The sequence below is a fragment of the Oryzias melastigma genome, linkage group LG11 (assembly GCF_002922805.2).
Source record: "Oryzias melastigma strain HK-1 linkage group LG11, ASM292280v2, whole genome shotgun sequence".
NCBI lineage: Eukaryota > Metazoa > Chordata > Actinopteri > Beloniformes > Adrianichthyidae > Oryzias > Oryzias melastigma.
In genome coordinates, this window is record NC_050522.1 from 26,897,120 (window position 1) to 26,906,441 (window position 9,322).

At 43.6% G+C, this 9,322-nt stretch overlaps 1 protein-coding gene across 1 annotated transcript in view; it reads left to right on the top strand.

The window, feature by feature from the left end:
- kmt2ba (lysine (K)-specific methyltransferase 2Ba) overlaps positions 1 to 9,322 on the top strand; it is a 36,188-nt gene that overhangs the window by 16,197 nt on the left and 10,669 nt on the right. The window contains exons 9-21 of the mRNA XM_024298248.2: positions 268 to 374; positions 3,062 to 3,166; positions 4,375 to 4,488; positions 4,563 to 4,709; positions 5,621 to 5,713; positions 6,867 to 6,984; positions 7,058 to 7,165; positions 7,847 to 8,028; positions 8,108 to 8,203; positions 8,300 to 8,410; positions 8,588 to 8,664; positions 8,741 to 8,913; positions 9,004 to 9,071. Coding sequence (XP_024154016.1) covers positions 268 to 374; positions 3,062 to 3,166; positions 4,375 to 4,488; positions 4,563 to 4,709; positions 5,621 to 5,713; positions 6,867 to 6,984; positions 7,058 to 7,165; positions 7,847 to 8,028; positions 8,108 to 8,203; positions 8,300 to 8,410; positions 8,588 to 8,664; positions 8,741 to 8,913; positions 9,004 to 9,071 — 1,499 coding nt within the window. The remainder of the gene's footprint in view (positions 1 to 267; positions 375 to 3,061; positions 3,167 to 4,374; positions 4,489 to 4,562; positions 4,710 to 5,620; positions 5,714 to 6,866; positions 6,985 to 7,057; positions 7,166 to 7,846; positions 8,029 to 8,107; positions 8,204 to 8,299; positions 8,411 to 8,587; positions 8,665 to 8,740; positions 8,914 to 9,003; positions 9,072 to 9,322) is intronic.

The following is a 9,322-nucleotide window of genomic DNA, read 5'->3' on the forward strand; positions in this document are numbered from 1 at the left end:
TCGGGACTGTTGTGGGACTAAATCGGGACCGTTTTGGGACTATTTTGGGACTATTTTGGGACTAAATCAGGACCGTTGCGGGACTAAATTGGGACTGTTTTGAGACTAAATCGGGACCATCGCGGGACTAAATCGGAACTGTTAAGGGACAGAATCATTGTGAATCCATTCCAGCCCTACCGAATTGCCTCAAGTTCTGCTATGAAAGAACATCACAGAGACGATTTGCCGACTCAGAGTTGATGAACATCTCTGACTTCTTCACAGACGGCTCTCTTCAAAGCGGCGTTCCTCTGCTGGACGAGCAGGCGGAGGCGGGAAAACATCGCAGGTTGTTGTGCAGATTTCCTGGCAGTAAACAGAAAGCTTACAAGGTAACCCCCCCCCCCCTCAGGTTCTCTGGGTCACCTGTCAGTGTTACCTGTTTAATCCTCTTCTTATTCAGCCTGGGTAAAAGGGTTTTTTTGGAAGATGATTCGTTCCATGGTTGTTACTTTTGCTCCATTTCTAAATGATTCTTAACTTTATATTGTTGGTTATATTCTTATAAACTTCATACTTAACCTGAGAATATGGATGAGTGCTGAAATATTCAGATTAGATTTTTTAAAGGGGGCGATGAAATATCATAAAATATTTGAATAAACTAATAAAAACAGGAATCCGTTAAAAGGCTTTAAGGCTTTTTGGTTTTTATGTGCATAAAATTTGATTTACATCAGATTGTTTCCAAAAAATACATTGCCCAGGCCTTTGACTCACTCTCCATTTTAACACGTTTTTAATTTTATTGTCTTTTCTATCTTTTATGTCATCTTTTCATATTACTTTAATCTGGATGTTTTACTCTCACAGACTTCTCTGCATGTTTCTATTAACTCTTCACTAAATCTCTATCAGCTGTGGTTCATGTCCACGTTGTTTGTCTGCATGATTTTCATTTAAACCCATCTGTTTCATTCTCTAAACTCCTTTTTTCTTATCATTTCATAAAATCATTTGATGACTTCTTCTGGAAAACAGACAAATATATTTTCTGATCCATTTCCAAAGCTTCAGTTTCATTGATCACATGTTCTTCCATAAAAGCTAATCAATTATGAAATGAAGTAAAGTGGTTTTAAAATGGGTCCACATTATTAAGATCCGAAACATTGTATCCGAAAAGGATTCTAAAGTCGGTTTGTTGGTGTGATCCTGACATATTTGTGCTGCTGCTTCACTCATTTGACTTCCATTTTTTGCTGTTTTGACTTAATTTCTACATTTATTTGCTGTTCAGCTCTTTGGTATTTTAAAGACCCACTCTGATGAAGATTAAGATTAAAAAGACATTTCTGAGAATGTCTTCAAATTGTGAATCAGGAGCAGATGAAAAAGATCCTATTTGTGACGAAGACCATAAGTTGGGGGCGGGGCCACAAGATCCACTAATATTTGGTTGGGGTTTGAGGGCTCCGCCCACGACTCAGACGATGAAAAAATATGAACACCAGGTTAGATTTAGTCTAATAACAATATAAACAAATGATCAGTGAGATGATGATCGGAGTGGGACTTTAAGACGTTTTCCAGCTTCTATCAGAACTATTCTGTCTCATACAAACGTCTTCATTTCACTTATTGATCCTCATGATTGAACTGCTTTGATCCTTCATACAGATGGATATGTTTGTTACAGATAAACTTCTTGTTTTTTTCTCTGTATTTTATTTACTTTTGTGAGTGCCCCTAAACACTTAAATACTCAGAGCAGAGAGGTGATGGCAGCAGTGGAGTGCAGATCTATCCACTGTGTTTCTATAGTGTTTTATTTTCTTGTATTTCCTGTTTTCCTGCATCAAAACGAAGACGTCGATTCTTGGCATCTGGACTTTAAATCTCATCTTTAAAATCCATCGAGTGATGAAATGTTTCAGGAGGGAAGATTTGAAATCCGGATTCCACGAATCTTCTCTAGATAATCATTTATAGAAACTGCATGAGAGGAAACGTCTTCCTCAGGTGTCAAACTCAAGTCCTCAAGGCCGAGGTCTTGTTGGCTTTCCAGAATCCCTACCGTATCTGCTGCTGATTACCTGGATCAGGTGTTTCTATGGCAGCTTGGTTGGAAAGCATGTCGGACACCGGCCCTCGAGGGCTGGAGTTTGACACCTGTGGTCTTCATGATTCAGTTGTTAGTTTTGACTTTTTCATGAAATCGAAGTACGAGTTGATCGTTTGGCTGCTCGTGTGGGTGACGTGAACACCGACAGATCCGAGGCTTTTCTCTTTGCGTCTCGCTGCTGAATACTCCCATTCCTGTCCGTCGTGTTTCCTCCTCTTCCTCCTAACAGACGTCACGTTGCTCCTCCCTCTGCTCTCCCTTTGGCTGCCGCCGGCCGTCTCCTCTGCATGCTCTTAGTGTTAGTGTGACGTTGGCATTCGTCTTGCTGGTTGGCTTAGGCGGTTCCCTCCTCCACAGGCACAGGACAACACGGAGGAGACGGAGTCCAGACCGAGCCGAAGTCCAATGGCGAAGCTGCAGAAGCAGCTGCGCATACACTTACAGCGCCTGCCCGATCATGTGCTGCAGGCCTCCGCTCTTTGTTTGCCTCTCCAGACGCCTCAGTGTGTGGATCGGTGCATTGCAGAAACCAATCCGCCGCCGTTAACTCAGCCTGACCTCTCAGGGCCGTCCTGTCCCGTATCGATCTCTACTGCAGAACCGTCCCAGCCTAAAACGCTCACGGCAGTCCCACACGAGATCACACCGAAAAATCTGGTCCTACGTTTGCACCGTCTGCCTTTGAGCAAACTTCTGCCCCCATCAGTAGCTGATCCGTCTGTGCAGCACCCCCCAGAACTCTGGCTTAATAAGGCTTTCAAAGCTAACGGCAATAAAACGCCCCCGCAGACTGACGGGCTAGCCACACAATCACAAGAGGAGGTGCAAGAAGAGCAGGAGGAGGTGCACTCTGGTGGGACGCAGCATGAAGAGGAAAAGCCAGACTCTTCTGAGGAAGAGACGGTGCTGCCGAGCTGTCAGACATCTGACCCAGACTGTGTCCTTCGTTCCCAGACTCCTGCAGAGTGTGCATCCGTGAACACCCTGACGGGGTTAAGTAACGGCTTTAACCAAAAGGGCCTTTTGCAGAACAAGCTCAAGATCCGAGTCGACTTTAAGGTGAGTCTGTGACCAGACGTTCAGCTCTGGGATTCTCAGCTTAGTGTCATATCTCAGTGCAGCATCACGTTTCTGTTCAATGCTAAAGACTATAGATCAGGGAGGGGCGACTCCCGGCCTCGAGGGCCGCATTCCTCCATGCTTTACCGCATACATATTCTGTTCTGATTGGCTGGGCACACCTGAACCAGGTAACCAGTCACGAGTAGGGCTTGGATATCTGGAAATAATTTAGAAACAGGGTCCCTCGAGGCCTGGAGATGGCCCTCCCTGCTTTATATGAATCCAAAAGAGACTGTAGATGATATTTGATAAACTCTTTAACTTTATGTTCATGATTTATTCTGGTGTTGACAGGTATAACATGTGCTTTATAAACAAAGATTGACTTGATCAAAAAGTAAACCTTTGTTGAGCCCAGTGACTGTACATGAGCACTGGACCAAATGCGAAATCATCCGTAATGACTGTATCAGAGAACTGGAGTGAGTGTGACGTCATCCATAATGACTGTATCAGAGAACTGGAGTGAGTGTGACGTCATCCATAATGACTGTATCAGAGAACTGGAGTGAGTGTGACGTCATTCGTAATGACTGTACATGAGAACTGGAGAGTGTGCTGTCATCCATAGGAAATTGTTCACTTCCAGCTTCAACCAAATCAAATCAGTTTAGTTGCCATGGATGCCGCCATGTTGGAACCAGACAAGTCCAGTGAGCCATGATTGGTCAGATTTGGTCAGAATGAACCACTCTCACCTTCTACTTGAAAGTGGCCTTTAACTGTTCAGAATGTTGGACATGTGCTCCAGCAGGCTCCGCCTTCTTTTATTGAGTTATGTTGTTGGTCCGTTTGTAACTTGAAATGCAGAAAAAAATTATGGGGGAAAAAAAAAAATAGGATTATCCAGAATGTTTATTCTGACCAACAGAATGACTGAGTAACAGCTGGTTATTTCTTTACAGAAGTCTATGGGATTTTGGTTTTAACTTCCTGTTTGGAGCATGGGGGGGGGTCACTCAGTCCAGTTCTCTATATACAGTCAATGGTTCAAACTTTCCACAAGTGAACGTATAGTTCAATGTAGGATGAATTTATGTTTTGTTTTTCAGTGCATGTTTGTTTGCTTAGAGTTTAAATCCTTTTCTAGTTACTGAGCAGAAACTTGACCCCCCCTGTCTGTCTGGACGCTCGTCTCGTTGCAGGAGGACTGTGGCGTGCAGAACGTCTGGCTCATGGGGGGTCTCAGCGTTCTCGCCTCCGTCCCTACAACTCCTCAGCCCGTCTGTCTTCTGTGTGCCAGTAAAGGCCGGCATGAGGTTTGGCTGCTCCCTCCGTTAGCGACACATCTCCGTTTGATTGCTCCCGTTGGATCATCTTTCCCTCCTTTCAGATGATTTTCTGCCAGATCTGCTGTGAACCATTTCACAGTTTCTGCCTCACTCCAGAGGAGTGCCCCCAGGAGGACTCCAAGGAGAACTGGTGTTGTCGACGCTGCAAATTTTGTCACGTTTGTGGCCGGAGAAGTAAGAGCGCAAAGGTGAGCAGCGGCGCCTTCAGGGAGACAAACGCCAACCTTTTCTTATTTCAAACAGGGCTTTTATTTAGTCTTTTTTTATTATTATTCCAAATATCACATTTGAACTTCCACAGTTTATGTTGTGGTTTTTAAAACTACAATAATATTGTAAAATGTGATGTCACAACATTGAAGATGGAACTTTATTCTGATATGAAGCCATCACCAACTCAGTAAAAACAAGATCCAGAACTTCCCCGGTGACTCTAAATCAGGAGCGTCAAACTCGATCATACAGGAGCCAAAATCCAGAAGACACCTGAGGTCGCGGGCAGAACATGATAAACATTTACTGAACACTCTAAAACTACATTTATAAAACTTTAAAACTGTAACTTTTTAACATAATTATGAACTAGATATATAGCTGTGATAATGCTAGTGTGAATGCTGGAAGCTGAATTTGACCGCTGAAGATGCTGAAGCTGATGGCTAAAAACGCTCAAGCTGATATCTGAAAACGCTGAAGCTGATAGCCAGCAAAAATATTAGCTAAACCTTAAAATAGCTTAAAAAATCTATCTGGAGGCTCACTGAAATAACTATGAATAATAAAAATGCAGGAATATTATTCCAGAATAAATCAACTTAAACCTTAAATAACTTTAATATTTTACTCTCCATAAAAACATATTTTGTCAAAATTATACAAGTTAGAAATGAGCACAAGATAACATCGGGTCATTAATAACAATAAAATGATCTGGAGGGCCGGATCCGGCCCCCGGGCCTTGACCTTGACTGTGGTTCTCTGTTGTGTTTGAATCTTGACCCCTCCCGATCTGGGATAGGCTCCAGCAGCTCTGAACAGGACCAACTGGGTGTAGTAAACAGACGGGTGGACATTCATCCCCATGTGTTTGTGTCTCCAGCCGGTGCTGCAGTGCCGCAGGTGTCAGACCTGCTATCACCCGTCCTGCTTGGGACCGACGTACCCCAAACCTGTCAACTGTGACTTGCCCTGGGTGAGACTTCCAGACTTCAGTCTGTTTCAGGTTTTGGTGTTTCACAGCTTAAAGCTCTGAAGTGTTTCATTATTGAAGGTTTCATTCTGTCGACCCAACAAGTTTTAGAGTAAATATTAAACATCCTGAAACTGAGATCACATCCGTTCGTCCCTTAGTTTACTCTGTATGGTTAGTTTTAAGAATGACCTCTCGGGTCAATAAAGTTGCATTTTATAAGATGTTTGTACATTTTAGTTATTAAACTTCGATTCTCTTTTACTGTTACCAGAAAAATTCTTTCCTGATGTTGAATCGTGGTTACAAACCATATTTTATTTTTGCAAATATTTAAAGAAAATGTAAGATGTGAGGAAAGCGTGAAAGACGAACCTGCTTAGAAAAGTATTACTACAGACTGTACTGCAGTCATACAGTGTGTCTGGAGTTTTTTAGATTCAAACCTTCTGCTTGTTTTCAAGATGCTGCCCAGCCCTGATTTTTATGCATTTTAATTATTTTATTCAAAAATTATTCATAATAGTGCTGGGTTGATAAACTCGATTAATGGATTTAAACTGAACGGATCAAAAATTGATTCATGAAAATATGGATCGATTTAGCACATAAAGCTAAAGTCTGCTAGCTTGATGCTAACATTTAATGGTATTTCTTGGTCGACTTAGACATACATTACTGACTAAATGAACATCTTTATCTCCATTTTCCAATCTATTTTAAGGAAATATTTTTAAATGAATCATTTGTGGTCTAAAACACAGTTTTTTGTCCATTCTTTCTTCTTCTGGAATAAGGTGTAATGCTATAGAGCAAATGCCATCTAGTGGCCAAACTGAGTCGTCCTCCAGGAGAAGCAGAACAATTGTTTGAACTTCTCCATTTCGGAATCCATGTAACTCTGTATGCTATGAACAGTTTCATTATTATTTCACTAACACATTTTACGGTATGTGAACTTTATCAGATGAATCTAAATATAAAAATATATATGCATGTATTTCTAAACCAATAAGTTTTGAATGTGTAAACTCAAATTGAACTAAGAGGATCAAAAGAATCTGAAAAAATTGAAACGTTTCTGGAAATTGTTATTATTACTTCATAATGATCGATAGTTGTTGGTTTCTTCCTGCACCTCCTGGTGTCTGCTCAGGTGTGCATGACCTGCATTCGCTGTAAAAGCTGTGGCGTGACCCCGGGAAAGACCTGGGATCTGGCCTGGAACCACGAGGAGGATCTCTGCCCAGAATGCAGCGTTCTCAACAAGAAAGGTGAAGATTCTCCACGTTTAGTCACAGTCTGATGGAAAAGAGCATCAATGACGCAGAGATGATTTGGTTTTAGGTCATTTCTGCACCGTCTGTCATAAGTGTTATGAGGACCCGCCGCTGCACATGATCCAGTGTTCTGACTGCAAACACTGGATCCATCCCAAATGTGAAGGACTCTCGGGTACGTTCACCAGTCTGACATCATGAAGTCATGAAGATCGTGTAAATCTGGGGCGTCAAACTCACAGGAGGCCAAAATCCAGACACACCTGAGGTCGCGGGCCGGACAGGATAAACATCTATCGAACACTAAAACTACATTTAAAACTTAGTAACTTTTTAACATGATTATGAACTAGATATATAGCATCAATGCTAGCGTGAATACTGTAAGCCGAATTTGGCCGCTGAAGATACTAGTGCTGATAGCCAAAATATTAGCTAAATGCCAAATTAGCCTAAAAAACCAAAATAAAAAAAACTTTGGTTAGCCAAACCAGCTAGCATGTAGCTGAAAGATCTTAGTAAATGCCAAAATATTCTAAAAAGCTGCAGAATGCCAATTTTTACAAATTTAAAACTGTAACTTTTTAACATAATCATGAATAATAAAAAGGCAGGAATATTATTCCAGAATAAATCAACTTAAACCTTAAATGACTTTCAATATTTTACTCTCTATATAAATACATTTTGTCAAAATTATACAAGTTAGAAATGAGCTCAAGATAACATCGGGTCATTAATAACAATAAAATGATCTGGAGGGCCGGATAAAATTACCTGGAGGGCCGGATCCGGCCCCCGGGCCTTGACTTTGACATGTCATGTCGAGTGACGTCTCGTTCCTTCCGCCTCACAGAGGAGCTCTTTGGACTCCTGTCGACTCAGCCGGACTCGGCGTTCAGCTGCTCCCCTTGCAGAGGAGCCGAGGACAGCTCCTTGAAGACGGGCCTGCAGGCCAAGCTGCTGGCTGGGCTGGAGGAGGTGCTCACGGACCTCCTCTCCTCCAGCAGCACGCAGCACCTCCTGCTCTGTGAAGCGGTAAGAGCCGGCAGACGACCTCCAGGAAGGATCGGGTCGTTTCCATCGGAGCATCAAAGTGAAGGTTTTGTGTTTTCAGTGTGTGGAAGCAGCAGGAGTGGAGAGGGAGCAGAAGTCCATCTGTGACCTGCAGGCTGTACAGCACAAGCTCAAAGGGGGGGGCTACACGTCCATAGTGAGTTCTCCTCCAGGATAATGACTAGAGTTCACCTTTACGAGATTACCTGAGAGAGTCCTGATCTCTAAGCAGAGCGGTTCCCCTCTCTTTCAGAAAGCGTTCCACGCTGACGTTGCTGCTGTGATGAGGAGAAGACTGAAGGAGGAAGAACTTCTTCCTGAGGACCAGAGACCAACTCCTCAGGCTCGGGCTCATTACATCCAGGTGAGCCGCCCTCCTCCTCCTCTTCCTCTTCCTCCTCCTCCTCCTCCTCCTCCTCCTCCTCCTCCTCCGTTTGGGCGTCACTAGCAACCCACCGCTCCGTTCATTTCTACCAAAATCCTGTGTTGTACAATCGGAGAGCTTTCTGTTTGATCTGACCTGAGTTTTGGCTCCAAACAGGTGATGAAGAGAGTCTTCAGCTGGTTTCCTGCTTGCTATTTTAAAAAGTGGAGTTCCTTCTCTGAAGAATTTCCCAGGTGAGTACCGATATGATCCTCCCTTCAGGTATGTGATCCCCCGTGTGACGGCGGTGGTGTTTCCGTCTCGTTTCAGCGGCATGCTCCCCGATGCGGTCCTGCCGCCGTCTCAGGAGCACAGCTACGCCCAGTGGCTGGAGCGGACGTACCAGGCCAGAGAGGCTAGAGCGCCGCAGGGCGACGGCGTGCTGCCGGCGGTCAGAGCGTGGCAGCCCGGATCCCCTCACGTCCTTCCTCTATACCAGCAAGGTACGTCAATGTTCTGGATTCTCTGCAACATCTGAGGAACCAGAAGAATGTGAGCAGCTGTTCAGGAAGTTCTTCTGCTGATGTTCTCAGAGTCCATGAAGACGGGAGACGTGAGGCACTGCGTCCTGTGCCAGCAGTACGGAGACTCTCCCACCGCGGTAAGTTCATCCATGGTTCAATCTGGAAAGATTGGTTTACACTCTCCAGGATTTCATGATCGCAACTATTAATGTAAATGCAATCAAACCCAGTTATTTGTTGCCCACCACTTTACATTTTCACTAGACAAACTCCCGTGACAACAGTCATGGCTGATGTCACTTCCTCCTGGGAGCCGTGCTCTTTTTTTATTAATGATCTTCAGCCCTCTCTGTCTTTTCTTCTTTTTTAATTGTGTGTTTGCGCTGAA